The sequence below is a fragment of the Trachypithecus francoisi genome, unplaced genomic scaffold (genome assembly GCF_009764315.1).
Source record: "Trachypithecus francoisi isolate TF-2019V2 unplaced genomic scaffold, Tfra_2.0 Lachesis_group7, whole genome shotgun sequence".
NCBI classification, from domain to species: Eukaryota; Metazoa; Chordata; class Mammalia; order Primates; family Cercopithecidae; genus Trachypithecus; species Trachypithecus francoisi.
The window spans coordinates 6,402,069-6,428,262 of NW_022681472.1; the positions used below are offsets into that span (position 1 = coordinate 6,402,069).

The 26,194-nt window shown below is 38.6% G+C and overlaps 1 protein-coding gene across 3 annotated transcripts in view; it reads right to left on the reverse strand.

The window, feature by feature from the left end:
- PXDNL (peroxidasin like) overlaps nt 1-26,194 on the reverse strand; it is a 409,080-nt gene that overhangs the window by 85,540 nt on the left and 297,346 nt on the right. For all 3 annotated transcript variants that reach the window (XM_033203626.1, XM_033203627.1, XM_033203628.1), the window contains 3 exons: nt 18,153-18,261; nt 15,928-16,085; nt 12,852-14,346 (listed from right to left, as the gene is read on the reverse strand). In XM_033203626.1, coding sequence (XP_033059517.1) covers nt 12,852-14,346; nt 15,928-16,085; nt 18,153-18,261 — 1,762 coding nt within the window. The remainder of the gene's footprint in view (nt 1-12,851; nt 14,347-15,927; nt 16,086-18,152; nt 18,262-26,194) is intronic.

The window sequence follows — 26,194 nt, forward strand, 5'->3', positions numbered from 1 at the left end:
GAAAAGGAAAGAATTGCTACCTACAGAAAGACAGGTTTCCATCTTTACTTAAAGAATGTTTTTTCTTTAATTTTCCTGAATTTTAATTTCCTAAATTTCCATAATTGGAGACCAGTGCAAATTCACTTACACATGGCAATCAGATGTGCGCATAGAGTTAACATCCAGGCACTCTGCTAAGTGCTTGACATGCTTTAAATTATTTCATCTTCTCAGTAAACTGATGAGATATATACAGTGATTATCCTCATTTTAGGGATGAGAAGTATGAGCCTATGAAGAAGTACAAAAGGCTCCACAGTGAGAAGGAAATGAAGAGAACACGTATAGCACTCTGGTCTGACATCAGAGCCTTTATGCCTGTATTGCTAAGTGCTGGATTAGGCTGTTTCTCACAGTCTCCTTCTGTGCTAAAGCTGAAGCAACACAGAAAATAAAAACAAACATTGGCAGTTGCATAATAGCAGTGCACCACCCTTCAAAGATGTGCATGGGCTAGTCTTTGGAACCTGTGAATATGACACCTTACGTGGCAAAAGAGATTGTGCAGATGTGATTCACCAAAGAATATCAAGAGGGAAAGACCATTGTGCATTAACTGGGTGGGCCCAGTGTAATCACAAGAGTCCTTAAAAGTGAAAAAAGGAATAGGAGAGTGAAAAGAAGGGACCACAGCGAAGGAGTGTGGGCAGCCTCTAGAAGCGGGAAAGATGGGGAAACAGATCCTCCCATGAAGCCTCCTGAAAGGGCACAGACCTGATTTTAGCCCAGCAAGATAAATTTCCGACTCCTGACATCTGAATTATAAGACAATAAATCTGTCTTCTTTTAAGGCATCTAGTTTATGGTAATTCATTACAGCAGTCACAGGAAATAATATAGTGGCTAAAAGCATCAACTTTGGAATCATATAGATTCAGATTAAAACCTGCAGTGTCCACTTGACAACTCCATGTCCTTCGGAAAGTTAACACCATGAGATAATGAAAGTGTTAATGGGAAGTGTGAATGTGCCCAGGGCATATACAGAAGAGATCCACCTCAAATTATTCTATTCATGTTGGAGCACGAATAATTATTTTAAAAAATAGCACTTCATGCAATAAATTGTCTTACAAAATAAGAGGTGATGTATGTCACAAAACACTCCTTTTTATGCAACATATGCTGACCAAATATGAAGAAATATTATTGCTATTAGATTAAAGCTATCCCATCCATAAAGCCTAAGAGGTTAACAAGAAAAACATGGCTTCCATTTGGGGACTTTTTTGATACAACTGTCTCATATTGAGACGAGAAAACTATAACTCGGAAGAGAAACAGAATCATTCCCAAGTCCTGAGATATATTGGAAAAACTCATCAAAGAACATCCTTCTTCAATTGTGCTTTGATTCTGCAACAGTAGGCATAGGCAAACTGTTCTTAAAGGGTGACTAGTATACCCTTGGACTTTTCAAGCCATACAGTCTTTGTTGCAACTATTCAACTCTGCCAGGTAGTGGGACATAGAGAATATTAAGTAAATGTGTCTGGCTATGTAACAAACTATTCACAAGAACAACAGCCAGCCTGCAGGCTGTGGTTTGCCAAACTCTGTGTTAAAGTGGCATCTTGACCTGAAGGGTGTTCACTCTAACTCTGAAGTTTTAGCACGCACAGTGCCGTTTTTTATTCTCAAAACTGCCCTGGGGTACATAACCCTGGTCCTATGGCCACATAGGACTAGAAGTCTCTGCTCTGCCCAGGATCCCACAAAGGCACTTGATTGTGTATCTATTCACCTTGAAGACCCCAAGTGTAGACAGGGACTGTCCTAGATATATGGCACAATGGTCATCCCATGTCTGCCTCACATTTCACAAAGATGAGCACAGTCAGCAACCCCATGAGATACAACCTGCTCAAATGAAGGGAAAGGGTGTGTCATGGGTCTGTATTTGCTGAGTAAACTACCCAGAGGCAGAGTTCACAGGAAGCAAGTGAAGATGACTCAACAGAGCCCTAAACACAAGGGCCGCTCCCGAGATCCTAGAGAGGGCCTGCAGGGTGTTCACGCAGTCACAAGTGTGCATAAAGTGTGTGTGCATATAAGAGTCAGGCCTCCTTGACTTTGTAGACACTATTCCAGATGCTGGGTGAACACACTCAACAAAAGAACTCTCAGCGGACTGGGATGGGGCTCAATAAATTCAGAACTATCACCTGCTCACTCACCCTCCAGAGATCATCAATGCAGGTATGGTGTTCAATTCACCTGTGCTGCCTCTCCCTCAAATTCTGTTTTATAACAGTGACTTAATAAATGTATGTAAAATGTAGGTATCAGTGCATTCAATGCAGGAAGAAAGGTAAGTCATTGTAAAAGAAAATATTTTTTAAAAATTATTTACTGAGTTAAAGAGATTGGAAAAAAAGGGAATTCAAATTATGAGACAAAAAAGAAACAACCAAGATTTTCTAAGTATACATTGAATTGAAAAATAAAGGGTGAAACTGTGAAAGAGAGGATCTAGAAAGATTAAAAGACGATATAATTTGGTTTCAAAGAGGATACGAAATGTCACAAAGGAACTGAAAAAGCAGTAGAAAACATGACATTGAGAAGAGATATATAGAAAAACAGAAAATAAATGGCTATGTTCCTTCTTGCTTGCTTGCTTTTGTTTTGGCAGAGAATAAAAGAGCTTTTCAAAACTTTAAAAAATCTATTATTGTCTAATGAGACCCATACTTAACTCCAATTTACTCTCAGGGCAGTTAGCCCACCACCCCCGACTCTGCCAGCAGAATGCCACTGAGTAATGGGACCGTCACAGGACAATCCCACAGCTCCCCACTGCTCCTTTCTTGTTTTTCTAAGGGAAGATTATCTAAGACTATAGCTAATTTATGGCTACCTATGCCTCTCTTGCTACAGGTACTGACACTAATGGATCTTAGCTGCACTTGGCTGAGAAATAAATGGGTTCTATAGATCAGCAGTAAACACAGCTACAGCAGGGAACACAGCTTCAGCAGCCCACCTATGCCTGCGAGAAGAAAGGGATGGACTAGACAGGAAATGGGAATTTGACTACAGGATTCATGTGCGTATAATATGTGATTGGGATGATGGCTAAGCTGAGTTTCTTCTCTTTTCATACACCAAAGCCAGATGCCTGGTTGCAAGCCTCTGGCTGCAGGCACCATGTATGCTGCTGGATGGGGTAGTGCAGCACAGGGACCTGGGAAGACCCACTGTCCCCAGAGGCCTTCCCGACAGGAGTGCAGAGCACTTGTGACTCCACATGACTCAGCAATGCTGTGGCCTGAGAGTTCCTGGCTGCACAGAAACGTCAATCTGGGATTAAAAAATAAACAGGCCGGGTGTGGTGACTCAGGCCTGTAATTCCAGCACTTTGGGAGGCCGAGGCAGGTGGATCACCTGAGGTCGGGAGTTTGAGACCAGCCTGACCAACATGGAAAAACCCTGTCTCTACTAAAAATATAAAAATTAGCTGGCATGGTGGTGCATGCCTGTAATCCCAGATACTCAGGAGGCTGAGGCAGGAGAATCGCTTGAACGTGGGAGGCGGAGGTTGAGGTGAGCCGAGATTGCACAATTGCATTCCAGCCTGGGTGAAAAGAATGAAACTCCATCTCAAAAATAATGGTAATAATAATAATAAACAAATAAACCATTCATACTGTAGTCCAGATATTCTTTCCAATCAGCCCTGCTGTAAGATCTTGTGTTGGAAGCAATTTTCAAGCTTTTCCTCATGGAAGGAAAAAAAGGACTTACTCATATTTTTAGCCTCTAAACAGTCACTTTGCACTTGAAACCTGCAAACTTATTTGCTATACTTTATTTTTGAATATTTTGATCGCTGTCTCTGCCATAGCCACTCAACTGTGGTCTTCACACAATTGTCATATATGAACCTATATATATTAGGTCTGATACAAAACCAAAATTGTTATTAAGGGTTTGGGCAGATACATACATTCAACTTTTTAGTTGAATACATTTTAGTTTACTACTGTTCTTAAAGTGATTATCAGCTGGGGACCATTCTTGTACAGCAAGTCCTTATGAAATAAAATATAAGCATGCCTGCGAACAATTCCAATTTTAGTTCCTTAGCTAGAAATGGGTTTTGAATCAGTTCTAATGTTTATATTCATGTTACAATTATGACCAAATTATACTATTACTTTTAAAGATTTTGGAACTGTTGTTTAAATTTCTGGTTTGCTATTTAGATATGTTAAAAATGCAAATTGTTTACATAGTTCAAATACCTAATCTAAGGCCACAGGAAATACAACGCCTCAAAAACAAAAAACTAAACCAACAAAACTTATGAGCTCCATTAATCCTTCTGCTTGTTTAACAAATACTAAGAATCAGGCATTGTTAGACACTTAAGGAGATAAGCCACACTCCTCCAGAATGTTCACATTTTAATATGGAAGTTGCATACGTAAATACTTGCAATGTACTATAAGTATTTTAATATTAATAGGTGCAAAGTTCTGTGATGTCACCAATGAAAAAATAGCTCTGCAGGGTTAACATTATTCGGTGCCATAGAAAGGAAGAAATTCATTGCAGGAGGATGTAAAGAGAGCTGCTGTGAACACTCAGGTCTAAGTAGGGAGAGGCCTAAAATACATAGTTAATTACGGTAAAAATTTTTCATTTGAACAATTGCACAGGAGCTAAAGTTTTAGGGGAAAAAATACAATTTAGAACGAATGTAAACTTGTTTCTGGCTATGGTGTGATGGAAAGGAGACTAGTTTTCCCATTATAAACGATCACAATCTCAGACTGAGGAGCCTGAGAAGAGGGAAACTCATGACAATGGCCTCAGTTTCTGTCTGGGAGAAATTTCCCACACACTGTACAGCACACTAGAATCCCAGCACAGCAAGGTGCAGCTGCACTCAAGAGGCTGCCATCCCAGTTCCAGAAAGCTGAAGCAGCTGGGAACAGATGGCGGGGCCTGCAGTGGGGAGGGGGCAGACATTTACCTTGGGGCCCCCACAGTCCTGGGGATGGCTGGCTGACACCTGAGCAAGAGGAACTGCATGAGGTATACGCAGGGCAACTGCTGCAGAAGGTTGAATCAGAGCACGGTGATGGCTCTAACACCTGAGTAACACCCAGAGAGCAGTCAGACAGCAGTTTGCCAAGTCTCCGAGTCTTAACAGAATAACTTCTATCCTTATAAGGATAAATTCTACTCAACAGAGCTGAAAACCAAGCCCTGGCAAGATTAGCATGGCCAACAGCATTTGGAAGTTCAGCCATCCCACGTCAGCGAAGCTTAGGAGACATTCATGGGGTTTCTACATTTCCACCCAAATGAAGCATGAAACCTATGCAAATATAAGACAGAATCACAGTAATTGATATGCACTTAGAAATTTCAAGACAGAGAAAGAAGCAAAATTGGAATTCACACTTAGGAAAGTAATGAACCCCTGAATGATGGCTGTAATGTTTAATTTATCAGAAAAGGACATTAAAGTCACTATTATACATGTATTTAACAAATTAAAGAAAGTATGCTCTTATTGAATTAACATTTAAACAAATATAAAAAGAAAATTAAGAATCATAAAAAAGGTAAATTCTAGAACAAGTACAATATTCAAAATGAAAATTTCAGTTGATATATGTAAAAGGAGATTGAAGATGACAGTAGAAAATCTGTGAACTAGCAGGAAAAATCAATAGAATATTTCCAACCAGAAGAACAGACAGGAGAAAAAAAATTAAGCAAATATAAAGTCTTCTACACTGCCAGTGGGAGTAAATAATATTACAACCGCTTTGGGTAACAATTTGGCAGTTTCTTATAAAGTTAAACACAGAGTTACTAAGTGACCTAGAAATTATACTGTTAGGTTTTTTATTCAAGAGAAATGGAATCATAGGCCCACAAAACGACTTGCATATGAGAGTTCATCGCAGAGTTATTCAGAAGCAATAAAAATGGCTTCTGAATGGCCACTTCAAATAGAAGATTAAACAAATATTTGTATATTCATACAAACAATACCACTCACAATGAACAAAATATATGATCTACAGGTGTACTTCACAATATGGGTGAACTTCAAAAAATCCCAAGCAAAATAATCTTAAAATAATACATATGGTATGATTCAATTTATGTAAAGTTATAGAAGAGACAAAATGAACATACAGTGAGAGAATTCCAATATGTGGTTGCTGGGAAGGGTCTGGGTGAGAAGACAGACTGCAAAGACCATGAGCTATGCTTCTGGAATGATGACAATGCTCTTTGTCTTCACTGGGGTAATGATTACAGAGGTATGAATATTGTTCAAAGGCATCAAACTGTACACTTAAAATGTGTGCATTGTACCATATGCCACTTTTGATAAATGATGTTAATTGAAAATTTTAGTTTAGTTTAGACAGATTTTGGTGATTTAAAGACAAAATGCATTAAATTGCATTCAGATGTATACTCTGTTGGTAAAATAGAATTTAGAAGTGAAATAAAGCATAAAGTTTTCTATAAAGTATTTGCTATGATTTCATACAGTATATAATGAGGAACAACTGAATATCTTCATTTCTGTAAGTGTTAAATTTTGGTAACATAATGGTAAAGATTTCTTCAGTTGAATTTCTATAATTGTAAAATAATCTATCATAGTACTACACAATTTTCAAAGGCAGGAATAAAAAGTAGATTCTCAAAGTGAAGAAGTTATATACAGATTGTGAGTATCCCTTATCCAGCTTGGGATCAGCAATGTTTCAGATTTGGAATCTTTTTGGATTTGGGAATATTTGCACATACATAAATGAGATATCATGGGAATGGAATCCAACTCTAAACACCAAATTCATTTATGTTTCACATATACCTTAAAAGATATATTTCAGCTGAAGGGGGTTGTGAAAGTCTTTTTTCCCTTGGGGATGCTTTTGTGCACCTCTTTTAACTGAAACTGGTCATATGAGTTCAGGATGGAATTTTCCACTTGTGGCATCATGACAGTACTCAAACATTTTTGCTTTTTGATTTTTGAGCATTTGAAGAATTTTGAATTTTTGAATTAGTGGTGCTCAACCTGTATATATTTATAACTTCTAAAACACAATTACTAAGACTCACCACTGTCTACACAACTGACGTTAAATTAATGTCATATTTTAAGGCTTTCAATTATTTTGCATTCTGTTTTTGCTAGACAAACAGAACTGCATGCCTTCTAAGAAATGGACCTTTGGGGATAACTGACTGACAATCTTATTTTAATTGGCCTCTTGTCACTTTTTATTTGCTCAGGCATGTGTGTCTTCTGTGTTGTAGGGCTATAGTGTTGACAGAATGAGTTTTGATTGGTTAAGTGTGTGCATTTTTAACTTTTTGAAATTGGGGTTAAGGTCATGTAAGAATCAAACATGTGATGTTCTCTGTTGTAACTTCTCATTCTTTTGTATAAAAGATTATAATACATCATAGTTCATTGATGCCAATTAATAGTTGATGAAAAAATAAGTTGGTAAGAATAAGTATAAAAATCTAGTTTTCATCTAAGAACATTTCTCTTGTCAAAGGTGTTCAAGCAAAGAATAATTTTCCAATCAAAGGCCCTTGGAAAATTAAAATGAATCTCACCCAAGAAAGTCCCACTTTCCCTAATGAAATATCTAGAGAGTAGCTGCTTTGTGCTAGTACCTGCGCTGAGCCCCAGGGATTCAAAGATAAATTAGACAATGTATCTGCTACCAAGGAGTACATACTCTTGGAACTTGTCATTCAATTAATATGTTATCTAGAAAAGCAGAAATACTGTGCAATGAAAATGACCAGGGATGGCAAGGCTCTAAAACTGGCATTTAGCGTCAAACTACAAGACTTGGTATAATTGTATAATATAATATCCTTATAAAAGTATTGTTTAGAAAAAAATGTGATACTTAAGACTCTTGTGCTAGCTATATCATAAAAGACTATAAACCTGTGAGTAGGAGAGAGCCATCATCAGTGCACCATATGCATAAATTGGGAGATAGGAGAGCTGAGGGAGAAAGGAAGAAAACGCTGAACAGAAAGAAGCAGAGACTAGAGATGAAGACAAGACGCTGGTCCTCCAGAGGTTTAAGCAGCTCAGGACCCTCCTGTGACGTAAAGAACAAAGTCATTGCCTCCAAAAGGGATAGGAGAAAAGGTCTGGTCCTTGACTAAGAGTGCATGGTAGTCGCAAATCTGGGGGCTGCTTTTTGGCCGAGGGAGCAGCCATTTGAAGGCATATGGGAGAGAAGCACCCTTTTCCTATGTCTGAGATACCAGCAAGGAAGGGACACTATATCAGTGAAGGAATAGGGGGCGTCCAGGAATCTGTGAGTCCTCTGAAAATACACACAGAATGTGGGGTCTATTTTTCTATCTTTGCTGTATCTTCCTGCAAAAGAAGTTTCATAGATTCTACTAGATTTATGAGATGGTCTTATGTGAAATGGTCAACAATCACTGTTTTACAGCAATTAAAGTTGCTCCTGGGCCTACTAAATACTCAGCAAAGGTGAGGGGGTAGTGCCGATGCAAGGCTTTTTAAGGCTGGCATGAATGTAAAAGTTGATAAACATTTAGCAGAGGAATGACAGCTGAACATGTAGAAGAAGGAAAAGTCAAGCCCACGGGAAAGGGGCGACCTTTCCTGGCACAGGAAGACAAAGACAGACAATGCAAGTTTTTGGGAAGGAATCATGCGGTTTGACTTCCTGAAACCCAGGAGTGGAAAGAGGGAAGAAATTAAAATTTTTTTTGTTAATTTGTCTGTTCATTTTTAATATTATCAAGTGAAGCTATCATAACATAGGTACATATACAGAATATAAGTTACTTAATTGGTGAAATATGATCTTTTTTTTTAAAGAGCTGAGGCAGGGCTGGGCATGGGAGCTCACATCTGTAATCCCAGTACTTTGGGAGGCTGAGGCGAGTGGATCACATGTGGTCAGGAGTTCGAGACTGACCTGGGTAACATGGCGAGACCCATTCTCTACTAAATATACAAAATTAACCAGGCCTGGTGGCACGCGTCTGTAATCCCAGCTACTCGGGAGGCTGAGGCAGGAGAATCACTTGAATCTTGGAGGTGGAGGTTGCAGCAAACCGAGATCGCACCACTGCACTCCTGCCTAGGTGACAGAGCAAGACTCCGTCTCAAAAAAAAAAAAAAAAAAAAAAAGCCGAGGCAGTTACACATTTTTGTGATTATGAGTGACAAAGTAAATAAAGTTATACTTACTCAAAACCAAAAGTAACCATATCCACAAAAAAATCACATACAGTATTATGTTTTCAAAAGAAGATTAAAAAATAGCTTTAAAAATGGCCTCTCTGGGAACTTACGTTCACAATTCAGTGGATAACTGATCTTCACCTTCTGCTCATTACATGTTTTAGGAAGAATAAAAAGAAACAGTGTGATTCTTGAGAGCAAGGACACTCTTATAAAAAGAAAATAATCCATTTTCATATGATCCTGGAATAAAACAAGCTCTTTAAAAAATAAAACACTTTCGACCAAGAAAACAAAATGAACAAAAGATTTCCTGAGCTCTTGGTACTGAAGGAGGCAGGATGTTTGTACATGTCCCAAATCCTACTGGCAAATGCTGTGCTCTGTGGATCTCAGAGCAGTGAACTCAGAGTAGATGCTAAGGAACGCCACCCAGCCCCCGCCCGCCTCACCCGGAACTCCTCTGCTGTCCTCTCCTCTAGAGGGCAGTGTTCCAAGTACAATTCCACTTAGAAAAAAGTGTCAGTTTCCCTGGTGCGTCTTAATGTTATGGGGGTGAGATGAGTCTGATGCTAATTCTAGGATTAGACTCCTTGGTGCAGCAAGACCCATGGCGTTTCATGTCTCACACATATCACAGGGGCCCTGGTGCCAGTCTTGACCCTACTTCTCATGTATCTCAAATGTCCTTCTTGGCACTCACAGTCAAGTCTTTCAGAGACAGCTGCCATCTGCTTTGGGATTGGGTTTCCGCACTGCTATGATCTAAATGTGTCTCCCCCGGATTCAAATGTGGAAGCTTCATCTCCGATGTAATGGTATTGACAAGTGGGGCCTTAGGAGATCAGGTCATGAGGGTGGAGCCCTCATGAAAGTTATTAATGAATTAGAAAAGAGGCTTCACATCACATTTGCTCCTTTTGTCTTCCCTCCACTCTGCCACGAGAAGATACAGGGCTCAAGGCACATCTTAGAGGCAAAGACAAGGGCCCCCACCCAGTGGACTGAAGTGATTTAAAAACAAAGTCCTAAAACCACACTTGTAAATTGATACAAAAAGGAAAAGAAGTAATAGGATAAAGAAATACTATGTAAATTAAACTACTTAAAGCTATGTCATCTTCAGCACTCCTGAGAAATTGCAATCTACAGAATTAAGGACTAACACTGTAAAAAACATTCCAATTTATTTATCTTGCACTCATAGTTGAATGAGTGTATGTTTCATATTTTACAAATTTGCCGTGAATGAAAGAGGAAAGTCAGGCATCTGTAACGGTCTAAGCAAAAAGCATCTGGCTTCTGCTGACTTCTGGCAACCCACCCATGCCAGTCAGCAATGCTCTCCTCCTCCTGCTGATGCCAAGCACCAGGCTGCACAGAGTTCCACTAGTTCAAATATTCTCCCAGGCAAGGATAACGACTCAACGTTTAGGCTGCATAGACTCTTGGGGCTAATATCCTATATGCATGAAAGGAAGAAATAGAAATGCCACTGAGTGAATGCTCAATGCAGTCTCCCCAGTTGCTGTCCGTCTGAAAGGGCACTCATACTTCACATCAGCCACTGCAAGGATGGACAGTGGCTGGCAGTGGAGGCTAATACAGCTTAACACTAGAACCACATGATTTAGGAGGAATTTAGGACAGGAAATTTGTAAGAAGAAACATTCCGGGTATTCTAATTTGTGGTGAATTTACGAGTTAGCTGCCAATTGAGAAGTGGGACTCAATTGCACAAAACATCATACTCCTAGCTTTTCCAATCCAGATAATCTATCCACAAGAAACAGTTAAAATTCTGATAGGATTGCATACATGGCCACAAGCCTATCTGTGCCATCTCTGAGCTTCTCCTGGAGGACTCTAGTAGCTGTGGGATTCCTGGCTGCTATGCTAGCCTCTCCTTACAATGCACCTTCCAGATGTCTGCCAGTTACTGTGTCAGGGAAGAGTCTCTCTTCAGGTCACTTTCCTGCTTTAGAGTTAAATACGGAGTGAAGATCAGATTCCCTTGCATGGAGCACAGCCTCTTTAAAACCTGCCCCCTATTACTTTTTTGTTCTCTCCTCCTGTCACTCAACCCCACGCCTTCCTGCTTCCAGTCCTTCACCCCAGATGCCACCTGCTGTTCCCCATCATCTAGCCTCTTACACTGAAACTTCTAAGACCAGATCAAATGGCATCTCTTATCAGTGGCTTGCTGTGAGCCTTCCATTTCTCACAGCTGTGTGCTCACAGCATTTAATCACGACTTCTACCAAGCCCTTTCCATACTGATCACAGCAGCTCCCTGGTTCCCCCCACATGCCATCAGGCTTTCCCTGTGTGGATGCTGTTTCAGTCATCTTGGCTCCCATGCCTACAACAGGGCTGGATCTGAGCAGATGTGCAATATCATAATGCCCCTGACAACTGAAATTATCATGTTATAATAAAACATCTAAAGCTAACATTTATTGATTGCCTATAATGCAGGAGGAATGGGGCCAAGTATCTGATGCATTTTATGTAATTTAATCTTTAAACAATTCTGAGAAGAAGGTGCTACTTTCTCATTTTATAAGTATCCTGAGACTGAAAACTGTTTACTTTTCACAGGCTCTCGGTACTGTTGGGTGGTAGAACAGAGATTTAAACCAGGTCTTCGTGAATCCAAATCAATGTCCTTTCCAAAAGAAATGTGCAAATTCAATCTGCAGGGTACTTTATTACACATTTTCACAGTTTGATATTCCACATATGTGACAAATTCTATTGGCATAGAAGTATTTATAGCCTTGGTTTTGCAAAGAAAGGCCTAATCTTGGCAATTGGCTACAGAACTTATAATTTTAAACTTCTTTGAAAGATTTTAGACAAAAAAACCTTAAAATATTAATAAATATTAGTCTCCTATATTTAACCTACTGCAGACAAAAGTTCTTTATGAAACTTGTTTTTAAAAAAATATTTTTAAAGGAGGAAGGTTGGTGAGCATGAGAAACAGCTGAATCTCATTCCTGGAAATGTATACTTGTGGTTTTAATGGAACTTCAAATCCCGTATATAGAAAAAGTAACAGTAATACTTTAATGAAAGACATTAAGGATGCAGTGAAAAAGCTCCAACTTAAATTCCGACCATGAAGTTAGAACTATCACAAAAAATAATTTGTTTTTATTGTCACTACTTTTCTCTCCCTAAGAAGGCCTATGTGATGGGCCAGTTTATTTTATGAATTTATATCAGAATGTATGGCCTCATATCAACAAAAGGGGCTTGCTTGGATTACCACAGAACATAAATGGGCTAGGTATGCTTGCCTCTCCTCTCCTAACTGAAATGCAAGTTAATAGGAGGTAGCAATATTTCCATTTCCAAGGAGGTGGATAGAAAAAGGCACAGAAAGGGGGATTTCAGTTTCTGGTGAATCCTTCCTTTAATATTAAACCTCTCCAACAACAACAAGTACTAAAAGTTCTGCAACACCCCCAGGGAACCAAATTCAACCACACAAAATGACCTTTAACACTTTTACCTCTCCTAAGAAATGTTTAAATCCAAGCAACATTTGCATACTTACTTTCTCAGTTTTTGTCTAATCTCCGAATCTTTAATTTCGTTTTGAAGATCCTCAAAGTTCTTAACTGAAGTCAAATTACAGAAAACTCTGAAGTCAACATATGGTGGGATCCCGTGGTCTCTACCCCTTTGAATGATGGTGGCAGCCGAGTCCACTGCTGCAGAATAAGCCGCGGAGAAGAGCCTCTGGGTCAGCTCAAGACTTAGAAGGTAGGAGGGTGCCCGCCATTTTGCAGCCACGCCAAACAGCCCCCGGAGGACCGGGTCTATCCCACCTTCCTTAATTATTCTGGATGGTGAAAAGAGCGCTTTATTGAATGGAAGGTGGCCTTCGGAAATTTCACCTAAGGTGTCATTCAGTCGGTAAAGAATAGGATTGATTAATATGTGGCCAAATCTAAAGGCTGCAGTAGCAAAAGAGTTAATGATGCCCGCATTCACGTTGGGGTTGTAGCCCCGGTAATCCCTCAGCATCCTAGTGCCAGGGTCCCCCAGGACCTTAGGCAGCCAGTGGCTGTAGGTGATGTGCTGTAGCTCTGCACCTACGATCTTCCTGGCTTCCTGGTAAACCGTGTCTCCGTCCCAGTGGGGGTTTAGGGCGGACAGCTCCGTGGCCACCCTGTTGTGTTCCCGGAACCACAGGGTGTGCATGGCGGTCAGAGCCAGATGCTCGTTGGCCCGGTGGTCCCCGGCCAGGAAACAGGGGCTGTCCTGCTCCTGTCGCTCGCACCCAGTGGGTGGGTCTGTAGAAAAGGGCAATAAGTGCTTTCCTGAAGGAGGCCAAGGCAAGCCTGTCCTCAGGAGTCCCCGAGGCACCGAAGGGTCTCTGAGAGCCTGGGATTCCCGCTCCGAGCTCCCGTAAACGTTGGAGCCATCGATGTAGGCTGTTTGCTGGTTGATCTGCTCTCGTGCATAGACTGAACCCACCTTCGCGGAGGGTCGGCCACTGGCACACGCGGGGCTGGAGCGCGCGAAGAGCATGCAGGGCGGGTGGGTGCCCCGGGAGTTGGCGTGCCGGGTGTTCATGGGGAAGCACGGGGGGTCGTTGGTGCAGACGGAGCTGCAAGGCAGCCCATCCAAAAAGCGGGCTGTGCTCAGCGCGGGCACTGTGTGGTCCAAGTCGTGCTCTAGAAACCAGCCCCAGTGCATAAGCATACGTGTGTAGCTGTGGTCAGGGGTGACGGCCGCCGCGCGCGCCCACACTGTAGCGACCAGCCGGGGCGACGGGAGGGGCTGGCGGGAGCCCGCGGGAAGGGCGAGCCCGCGGGGCGAGCGGATGCCGTCCTGGTAGGCGGGTTGCAGCAGGCGTGCGAAGGCGGTCAGCGCAGCGCCCCACGTGGGCTGCTGCAGGTTGTTGCACGTGCCGTCGTGGGCACGGTACTTTCCGTGGAAACATGGGTGGGAGCAGTTTGGCAGAGGCCTGCGAGCTGTGCATCCAGATAAACTGGCGATGAGGCCGAGGGAGCGCGGGGACACCAAGTCATTATACCGGAATTCTGAAAGACAAGTGGCAAAGGCCATGAGAAGGGCGGGCCTAGGAGGGCGCGGGTAATTTGGAACTCCAGGTGCTGCGGGAACACCCCGCCCGCCCTGGGTGGACAGAGGCCCCTCTTACTTCTAACAACATTTCGTTAGGTCACAACAAAAGGGGGATTCATTCTATAACACTAAAAGATGTTTCCAGAAGATCCCTGGATTATTTTTGTGCTGTTCATCCTGTAAACAATGGCTAGCTGCTAGAAGAAGCAAAATGGAAAGAGAACAGGTGCCAGCCAGCTACTAACTTCTACTCTATTCCTTTACAAGAACGATGTTGGCAAGGATTTGTTCATCCACATCCCAGAATTGTTTTGTTGATTTTTGTTTGTTTCATTTCAGAATTTTTTCTCTCAAGTTTTGTGCTTCTAGAGAACAAGATCAAAGAAATGTCACTATGGATCATGTGAATATTAACCCACATGATACTCGACAAGGAGGGATTAAGCAGCAACTTTCTGAACTACTATAAGCTGTCATTCCCTGGCAAACAGGCAAAATAATAAGGGACATGCTTGGAGCTCTACCTTTTAACAGGGCTTAAAATTCCAGCATTCTCCCAATGCTACAAAGACTGTTCACTAAGTCGTACGAAAAGTTACCATCCCTATTTAATCCCCAGAAACTGGCAAGCAATAATGGGACCATCTGCACTTTATCCGTGTTAGCCAGTTCCTGGCTGGATCCTGAGATATCCTGATCTTGGGAATCTGGATATTCTGGCTAAAGAAGCTTTGAAAACCCATCAAACTGGCTGACCAGGGACAGTCATATGCTCATTAGGGAAATTGTACAGAGCTCCAAGGACTGAAGCAAGACCACAGATAGGCCTTCTGCACCATGTCTCGGTCGGTTTTCTGAAGGAGAATAAGGAAAGGGTAAGCCGATAGAAGTTGATGCTGTATTCACAGCACAAATAGTATATAGCAAAGAGTCTTCATTTATTTCATTTATAAGAGAACAACTTAGAAAATCTGAAAGCTTTCTATATCATCTCATTTGATGTTTACTAAGTAGATGTCTGGTTTTAAGAAGAAATACACAAGAACTTGGATATACCAAAAAGCAAAACAACAACAACAACAACAGAAAAAAAAAAAAAAAACAAAAATCAAAAGAATTGGGGAGGGATTATAAATATTATAAGTGGTAGAAGAAATTTCAAGTAAATTCACTGAATGATTCAGGTGATTACAAGGATAAGTAGAAGAATATTCCCCTGGTAATAGAGCATTTCTCTGTAAGACACAATAATACCTCTTACATTTGAAACACAAGTTCACTTAATATGTTTCCTAAATTTGTTCTCTATACATATAACTGTCAAAAGCTGAGACAAGTTTGAATATATATTTATCATCCCTACTTTGGAATTACAGTTCCTATGAGAAACATCTGTATTTATTTGGTAAAAGTAATAAGTAAATTAATTTCTAAATCCCAAGATATTCTGGAGATTAAAAGTTCAGTGTCCATTGCTAAGGTGGTAGTCAGTTTTTCTGTGGGCAGTAGGCTGAGAACAGAATGGCTTTGCAGCTGACCTTTGCCTTCCAAGTCCACAGTGAGCCCCTGCTTCGCACGTTCCCGTATCAGCTGCAGCGTGTGCTCAAAAATCTCCCCTGCTCTTGCTGTTTCCACAATCAGTGGGTCACGCGGGTAATGAAACCGAACCAGCAGGTCACTGGAGGTGTGAAGTTTTCTGCAAATGACAAAACACATGATTCTTTACGAGGCAAGACTGCAGAATCCATGAAGCTTGCAAATACTGTGCATTTAAAAAGGCATTTCCCAAAAGTTCGAGAAGAATGAAAGCTCCACCACTACCATAGAAGCTCTACAGAGGAGCTGTGGGCTCTTTTCCTATTTTGGTAACAACTTGATTCCAAATGTTTGTCCCAGTGCTGAACTCAAAAATATATGTTGTTAATGAATGGATGATTTAAACAATAGTTTTATGCAGTAAACAACATCCATGGTGGGGTTCTAAACTGGAGGGATCAGTCAATGAATGGATTCTAGGGGGCTCAGTAAACCTTCTGAAGTACTATGCAATACCCTCGGTCTGCAGGACTTGGCATTTTGTGTCTTCTCTTTTCCTGAGTGTAATCTCCTAGAAATTCCCGCTTGCCTTTAGAATCCTGCTGAGGCCTCACTCTCCCTGTAGAGTTTCCCTGAGAGCTCTGACAAGCTATCACTCCATCTTCTCTATTACTCCTGTATCCTTAAATATGTCTCTTATATACTCAGTAAGATGTACTTGAATTGCTGACATATTGTCTCCTCTGCTAAAGAACGAACTAGGTTACTGATGAGATGAGATGTTGACCTATTATTGATCTTGTATCCCAAATACCAAGCCCACTGACCAGCACTCAATAGCAGTCTATGCACATTTGTAGAACTGAACCAAATATGTTAAAAAGAAATTTAAAAGCACTGAGAATGTGAAGCAAACTGTTTTACAGACTTTGGTCAACTGAGGTACATCTCATCCTCTATGTCTTGAATCTTAATAACTTGAGGTCACAGAATAATAATAATTATGCTAGTAGCTCACTTTGGTTAAGCACTTTCTATTCTCCAGGCACTACTGAAGCGCTTTTTACATATTATCTCATTTTTTCTTCCTAGCAAACACATCCATGAAGTAGATCCTACTGCTATCCCAATTTTACAGGCAAGAAGCCTGAGGTACAAAGATGTTAAGTTATTTGCCCAAGGTCACCCAGACAGAAAGTAATGTAGTGAGCAATCAAGGAGAGAATATAAATCGGCTGCGTGGCTCTAGAACACACGCCCATGACCACAAAGCCATTCTGTTTATGGATGTGCAGGAAGCCAGATGAGACTCAATTTGGGATTTTACGATGTCCCTTTTTGACCACTAACTGCAAATACTGAATATATACTTCATTCCATTATGATAAAACCAGCAATCATTGTTTTTGTTGTTAATACATCCTGATGTCACAAACACAGAGAAGTTAATGGGATTGGAAGTTTTCACTAGTCCACAAACATTCCAATTCAAATTAAAATAATGTAAAATGCCAAATATCCTAAACATAATGTTTGTCATAGGCTCCCAGTTTACACCGAGGTGTGTTCAACGTAATAATCATTCTCAATTCACACATTCAGGAGCACTGCATCTGACACTGTTTGGTGGATGCTGAGGTAACAGAGCCCATTACCTAGTATCTATTGTCAACCTGCATAGCATGGACCTTTGGCATAAATTAATGCCATTTATATTCTTTTTTTTTTTTTTTTTTTTGAGACGGAGTCTCGCTCTGTCACCCAGGCTGGAGTGCAATGGCGCGATCTCGGCTCACTGCAAGCTCCGCCTCCTGGGTTTATGCCATTCTCCTGCCTCAGCCTCCTGAGTAGCTGGGACTACAGGCGCCCGCCATCTCGCCCGGCTAATTTTTTGTATTTTTTAGTAGAGACGGGGTTTCACCGTGTTAGCCAGGATGGTCTCGATCTCCCGACCTCGTGATCCACCCGTCTCGGCCTCCCAAAGTGCTGGGATTACAGGCTTGGGCCACCGCGCCCGGCCGCCATTTATATTCTATGGGGAAGAAGTTTCCCCCTTTTTAGGGCGAACTGATAATGATGGCTAGCCCAGATGGTGACGCATACACAAGGACTAAAGAAAGCACTCTTCTGCAATCTTATGCACTATAATGTGACTTATGGAGATGATAAAAACCAAGTAGAACAGAAATGAAAACAAGTTTTCAATCTATATAAAATAAATTCTTACTGTGAAAATAAATGTCTTCGTGTGGAGTTAATTGCACTGTCAACTCTCTGTACAGCATCAAGAATGGAAGACTCAACAAAGTCATCGCCAGCTTGTCTACCCTGTATAGCTTTGAAAATCAATTCCATGATTATAAATATCAAACAGACCTTGAAGTTAGGCATGATGTGATATAAATGGCATTACATTTTTAAGAGAAAACCTCTAAGACAATGAAAATGTTATACAATATCTACATGATAATGCCCATTGCAGAGAGTAGATAATTATCTTGAAGTAAAGCTTCATCTAACAATAACAATGTTATTTAGGGAATTAAATTATTCCAAAATCTAGTAAAGCTATGTGAAATACTTCCTTCTGAACAACGCTGATTCACACGGGATCCAAGTTTGTCAGCAATTTGTCATCTTGGAGAAGGTATGAAATACTTATCTCTTCAGCCACCTTACTTTAATGTTAAACATTAAAGCAAAGTGAATATTGTTCCATCTAACAGAGGCTTCTTAAGGCAAGAATTGAACTCTCAGTAAGATTTATGGGAAAATTAATTTATGCTTTTTTATAGCGCTCCAACATGTGAAAATACTGCAAAGTTGAATCCTATAGACAAAGGAAGCTATTTACTTACAGCTGAGCATTTCCAATCTATTGAATCTTCTTCAAATAATGGTTTAAGAAGTTTAACCATAAAGGAACAAATACTAAATAAAAATAATTATGAATGAATATTTACAGTTCATATCAGATATATAATCGGCACAGTATCTAATTCATTTTGAGATATTAAAAGTAGAGTAACATTTTATATGACACAGACAATGAAAACAATAACTTTTTAGCGCTGCTAAATATTGAAAGCAAAAGTCGATATAGCTTTAAATGTTGAGTTTGAAATTAATGTCATTTAGGGGAAGTAAAAGTGATTACAAACTTAAATAGTAATAGGAAGGTATTGTATGTACTATCAAAAAGAACTCACAACGAAGTAACTAATGTAAGCCTAAGTCAAGGTGTTACCACAATATAGTATGGTGCTATTATAAATATATGTATCTATATATGTGTTTATATACATATTTAAGCATATATATTTCACAATCGATGTGCCCATATAGCATTCTATATCTAGATATTACAGGAAAATTCCTGTATATTATGACCATCTATATACCCTAGATTTTATTGTCTTAAAAAGACCACTAACATAAAACAATGAAAAGAAAAAAAATACCAGTGGTATGGAAATATTATAAGGAAAAAATAAAATTCAGGACTATACTGAAAATCCTTCTTGGCAAACTAGATTATGTGCAGCAATTGTGAATAAGTAGGTGGCTCCATTGTCAAGTCATTGCAACCTTTATCATGACCACAAGATTGAGGCTCAAAATGGCCAATGCTTTTCCTAGTCCAAAAAATACATGGGATTGACCACATATTAGCTAAAGATAATTGAAAGAAAAAAACACAAAAATTGATTAATTCAATTGGATGAAATTAACAATTTCCTTTCAAGTAAGAATATGAACAAAATAATAAATGACACAAATAGCTGACAATATTTGCAATCTCAAACTCTGATGCAGAAATGATATTCTGTTTCATACAAAGAAACCTTATAATACACTAAGAAAAAAATATATAGGCAAGTTAAAAAGAGGAAAGTTAAAAGTTAATAAGGATATAACATGCTCAAAATCACTTGTAACCTCAAAAATGAAATTTAAATTGTCAATGAACTACCATTTTATGCTTATTCTGGCAAAAAAATAAAAAGCTGGTTAAAGTCAAATTTTCTCAGAAGTGAGAGTTCCTATAAATCCTCAGGCAGCCTGATAGGACTGTAGAATGGACACCTATTTTGGGGATTGTATTTAGAGCCTTTTTTGGCTGGGAGGAGATGGCGTTTGTTACTTAGTGAAATTACATATGCACACATCCTTTCATCCAGCAATTTCAATCCCATGCATATATGTAGAAAAATTATAATTGAAATCCACAAGGGTATGTATGAGAATGCTTATTGTAGCTTTGTGCAGTAGGAATTGTAGAAAATTGGTTGTACAGCAGTGGAAGTGTGGGTGTATTAGTCTGTTCTCACATTGCTATACAGAACTACCTGAGACTGGGTAATTTACAAAGAAAAGAGGTTTAATTGGCTTACAGTTCCTCAGGCTGTACAGGAAGGATCACTGGGGAGGTCTTAGGAAACTTACAATAGTGGTAGAAGGTGAAGAAGAAGGAAGCACGTGTTACACGACTGGAGCAGTAGAGAGAGCAAAGGGAAAGAGGCAACACAATTTTAAACAACCAGATCTCGTGAGAATTCACTCACTATCACAAGAACAGCAAGAGGGAAATTCACCCCAATCACCTCCCACCAGGCCCCTCCTCCAACACTGGGGATTAAAATTTGACATGAGATATGGGCGGGGACACAAATCCAAACCAAACCAGTGTGCAAGGAAAATGTGGTGGATGTCCAACGTGCATGCAACAGTTAGAATTGCAAGTGCATGCAACAGTTAGAAAATGTGGTGGCTGTTCAACGTGCATGCAACAGTTAGAATTGCCTGTGCATATGTGGACAGACACTTAAAAGATGCTTAAGGTAAAAATTAGAAAACTAGAAAGAGATTACCATAAAATGATTGAATTAAAATATATAATACTTAGATGTAGTATAGTTGTTAACTATATAGCAAGGATGATGGAAACAGAGTATGGACATAAAAGGGAATGAATTAATTAGTTAACTGAGTAATTAATATAGTTACTGTGATTAGGAGAAAATAATACTATAAATATAGCTACATTAGTCTGCTTATGTGTTCAAAAAAAGTCAGTAGGAATGAGCTTACTTAATTTACTTTTACCTTAGAAATAAAGAAACTAAAATCAATCAAATCAATCTGCACTGGCATGTATGACTTGATTATTTAATCAACATATTCGCTTTTCTTTGTCCCTTTTACTCCTTCACTTTTGGACCTCAAATATAGAAAGCATCATTAACTACATGCTTCTGTTTGTGTCAGGTATTGTCACTGGGCCGCTGCATCTGGGACAAAATATGTTATCAAAGGTCTACTTGGATTGGGAAGTAAGAAGGTTGTGTGCTAGGACTGAGTTACCCTACAGGACGTAGTGCTATTGAGATGCCAAAATTTAAAAGGCTATTCACTATGGTGGACAGAAGTTGATGTAAAGTTTAAATTTCAGGAAATCATCATTTAATATGTGAATGTGAATTGGATTGATATTTTTGCTTTTATTCTATTTATAAAATTGTTTTGCTGTTATAGTTGTATAAGATTTACAAGCATGGGGATTTTACAGCCCTTGTCTTCAGCTTTCAGCTCATCCATTAAATGAAGAGAGCAAGCCTTGCTCAGCACAGAGCTCAGGGCTGATGTTGATTATCAGATAGCAAAGACATGCAAAGTTCTTTCAAAACTACAATGCACATATAAGGTGGCTTTCATGATTAATGTGTTTTAAAACCCAGAGGCAATCTGTATCCTCACATGATTATCAATTGATACTGTGTTATACTGTCATTTCCTTCAATATCATTTGCTATTTATCTATAAGAATCAGAAGTCAACCAGCGTGTAAAAGTGAAAAGGAGAAGAAAATTTAAAAAATGGAATAATATGCAATAGTCTTTGAAATATTTAAACTACACAAATAGAAAACACATAAAGTTGTTCAGATTCTTAAAACCACATTAAATACATGATATATTCAAACAAAAACATTTTTAATAACAAAGTTTTCTCGTTTTTATGTTAGTTATGATTTTTTTAAGTTTATGTGGTTTAAGAGTAAACTAAAACTAACTCTTTTATTATTCATTTATTTCAGTGTTATTTGGTACAAATTGCAAAAATGGTTTTATAAATTTCTTTAGAACAGCACTGTGTTATGTAAGTAAATCCAGTGTGTTGGGGACACATTAGAATTAATCAATACTGTTGTAGTTATTTGTCTCAAAAATCATCTCAGTTAATGGCCTAAGGAATAGACTAATCAGAAAATTCTGAGCATATTCTCCATCATTTTGTGCACACTTTTACAGGAGTAGAGGGACAATTAGATAATTTTTCTTTGTTAAGTCTCAGGGTTAATAAAAATGAGAAAAAGGCCTCAGTAGATTTACAAAATAAACATGTTTAAAGTTATTGATGCACATCTACTTGCAATCCTATCCTTGTATCTATGAGGCTATCACCATTATTGATGGTAAAATCAAATGGTAATATTGAGTCCTTTCAGAAAAGGGGGAGCTTAGGCCACGTGGCCACTCACTGCTCTGCATGAAAGGCCTGGTTCTGGGTCACTTGGGGACTGAACCTAGAGATGGGATGGGAAAACTAAACAGCTGTGCTCCTCTGTCACCATTGCTAAAATATGCCTAGACCTCAATAAAGGCTGAGATTTTTTTCACAATTACCAATGGGGTTTTGAGTATCTTTTTATCCTCCCCTTTTTCCCCCTGGGGAAGAAAATTAGCAGATGATTTAACTATCATAACTAAATAGGTCTTATCACTCTCAGTCTTTCCCTAAAAAGAATGATGCTAACACTGACATATGTGAGGGCTATCCTAGGACACCAGAGACATGACCACAGCATACACACTGATGGTAATGACTGCCTTTATGAAGTCATTTTCTTTCAACAGCAAAGAATCTGTCTTACTCATCACTTTGCATCATTAAACATGGAAACGAATCATTGCCCTGGAGAGCTCCACTGTTTTTCACAGACTGGAAAAGGAAAGGCACCATCTACTTTGTTTAAGGTTATGGTGCTCAGATTACAACTTTTTAATTGTTTTCTTTATAATGTTTAAACTATTCAAACACTACAACACCAAAAATCTGGAAATGCTACTTACACATATTAAAATGTATATGTTAAAATTTTGAGAACATTTATCTCAGGATAGAAGTATGTGGTCACTATGTATTTTATGTACAAAATGGATGGGAAATGTGTTACTTTTAATATAGTTAAAGGTAATATAAACATAAGTGTATGTATACTAGGTAGATGCTGTTGTTTACAGAAATATTTCCCCATTCATTGTATTATTAAAGTTTGACAAAAATAAAACAGAAAATAAAATAAAAAGCTTGGCAAGAGAGCAAAAATAGTTTGTAAACTAATTTACCCCCTATTCAGAGTAAATTGTAAAATGTAGTAAAACAGCAATTTAAAGCTCTTCAATCACCAATTTCACTTCATTAATGTTTGAATAAATATAACTAATGAAAATATTTCAATACCTTATTGTCCACTCATAACTCTGCAACAGCTTCAGTGGCTTAGAAATTGATGTTTGTCTACACCATGACAAATATTGGGATTAAAATGTCCAATAATTCAAATAGATAATCGTTTATACAGAGTTTTGAAAAATAACTAGAACTCACAAGAATTGAACAGGTTAATTAATGTATAGCATTTGGAACACATGGTAAATGCTCAATAAATGTTAACTCTTATTATTACTAGTGATATTCCTATGAATTTAGTATAAGTTATTTCATTAACTTGAAAGAAAAGGTCGCACTAACCTAAAGTCAGCTAATGTAGCCTTAAATCTTCAATCAGTTTAGTTTGATAATAATTTATTGGGTTAAGGATACAGTTGAAGTAGCAAATATTATAGGTGGGAGGATAATTTGGAAAGTTATTTCCAAACCTACATTCAAAATGATGAAAGACTGAGCCATAGAACAGGAGTCTCATAAAGAAGAGAAGTGGAAAAGAAGCAATTTTGGGGGAGGAAAGACCAGTGAGGCACTGAGTTGGGGTAAGGGAGCCGGGGAGGAAGATAAATCGTGAGGGCAGCTTCCTGCTTCTGCTATGAAGGCATGCTAGGAGGAGACAAGGTATTCGGGGAAAGACCAGGGGTTCAGATTTGAATGTGTTCAAGATCAGTTTTTAACATGAGGAATTGCGAGGACAGTGGGTCCACCAAAATGAGGTGCCCAACAGACAATTAGACACTTAACTAGGGATTTCAGAGGCTATTGCATTGCTAAGGATTGTTTTCATAAAATTTAAACCAGCATATGCATGTTACATGCTCCAAGTTTTTCATTTAATAAATTATGGGTCATCTTTGCATTTTTCACCTTGTCCACATATTAGTTCAATGTCTCAATGGTAAGAATTTTATCACAGACATACCATAACGTGCTTCCTCATTACCATTGCACTATTTTTGTAACTATTGTTTGAATTCCATCATGGAAACATAGAAATTCTATGCCAGAAAATATTTTGTATCTAATATTGAGAGAGTTATTGAGAGAGTTCAGGTCCATCTTTTAAAAAAATAAGAAAATCAATTCCAGTCATGGGTAAGGAAGTTATCCAAAGTGGCTGAGATCAATGAAGTCTGATGGCTTAACCCAGGGTTTTCTTCTCACTATCTCACACTTCTAATATTTCATATAAATGTGTTATGTATTCAGTCAAACCGAATCATTTTCACTAGCAAGAAATGGTCTATACTTCACAACACTTACTAGCACTTTGTAGTTAATATAATCTAGTGACTGTTAACAATAAATTATTCTTAAATATTTTAAAAAACCAATAAATATATAAATATTTTACCTAAATAAAATGTGTAGCATTTAGATACAAAATATTATCTAGAAAAAAGAGAGAAGTTGGCAATAGAATTAATATTTGCTGATATAAAATACATTGACAACATCCTAAACAAAGGATAGCTTCCCAGTAAATACTGTATCAATCTTACAGGTTATTTATGCAAACTGTTTACAAATCTATTAACTCTAAAGGGAAAATGAGCTTTCTGAAAAAATTACAAGTGTAGAAATCTTTTTGTTCCTTTGCTATCATAGATGCCCTGCTACAAACATCATTCAGTAAAATGTAAATTTTATATAATGCCTAAATGGTTGTGTACTTTTCATTATTGCACATCACTTCCTACGGCTGTAATTCCCAATGTAAATTAGAAACTCAAAAGTCATGATCACTTACTTGTGTCATTTACTCCACAAATGGAGTTACAACATTCTACTATGACTAAGTGGGGGCATCAAGATTGGAAAATCCTCCTGCAATGTATAAATTTTTCCTTTTAGTTATAACGACTTGGTGAATGAAAGGGTCTCACTCATAAAACATTAAATGTTACTTTATTTTGCCATATTTCACCTTATTCTGCTAGTTTGGGTTTTATAAATACATATACTCTTCTGTCTTGGATCTTAAATTTTCTCAAAACTTTTAAATTTGTATTCTTTCATCTTTCTCTTACTTTATTAAAAAATATTTCTAACACTATGAAATTTATTTGGTAGAAATTACTTTTCCCTCATATTGACATATAAATGCCCCAGAGCCAAAAAAGTTTTTATTTGTTGAATAACATTTATTTTATTGTGTTATTATCTCCTTATAGTCTGTTTCAACACCATAGAACAGAATATCTCTGAATGTTATCACTATTCTGAAATCTGGTAAATAAAATGATTAATGCATTTTACTGAATGTTTTACTTCTGTTTTGTTTTTGAGATGAAGTCTCACTCTGTCACCCAGGCTGGAGTGCAATGGTGTGATCTTGACACTGCAAGATCCACCTCCCAGGTTTAAGTGATTCTCTTGCCTCAGTCTCCCAAGTAGCTGGGACTACAGGTGCTCACCACCATGTCTAGTTAATTGTTTGTATTTTTGGTAGAGACAGAGTTTCACTATTTTGGCCAGGCTGGTCTCAAACTCCTGATGTTGTGATACACCTGCCTCAGCTTCCCAAAGTGCTGGGATTACAGGCGTGAGCCACTGCACCCAACCTGAATGTTTTACTTTTAATACGTATGTGTGATTACATTCAGTTACATTTCTGTTAAAGAAGATGAAATTCTTGTGTTGGAGATTCTAAAATGTTTTTTCACTGTGATCATAGTGCTTCTGTGTATGTGGAAGAACAAGACAGAGATGCAATACAGAGAGAGAGGATGTTTGTTTGCATGTGTGTTTAATGGC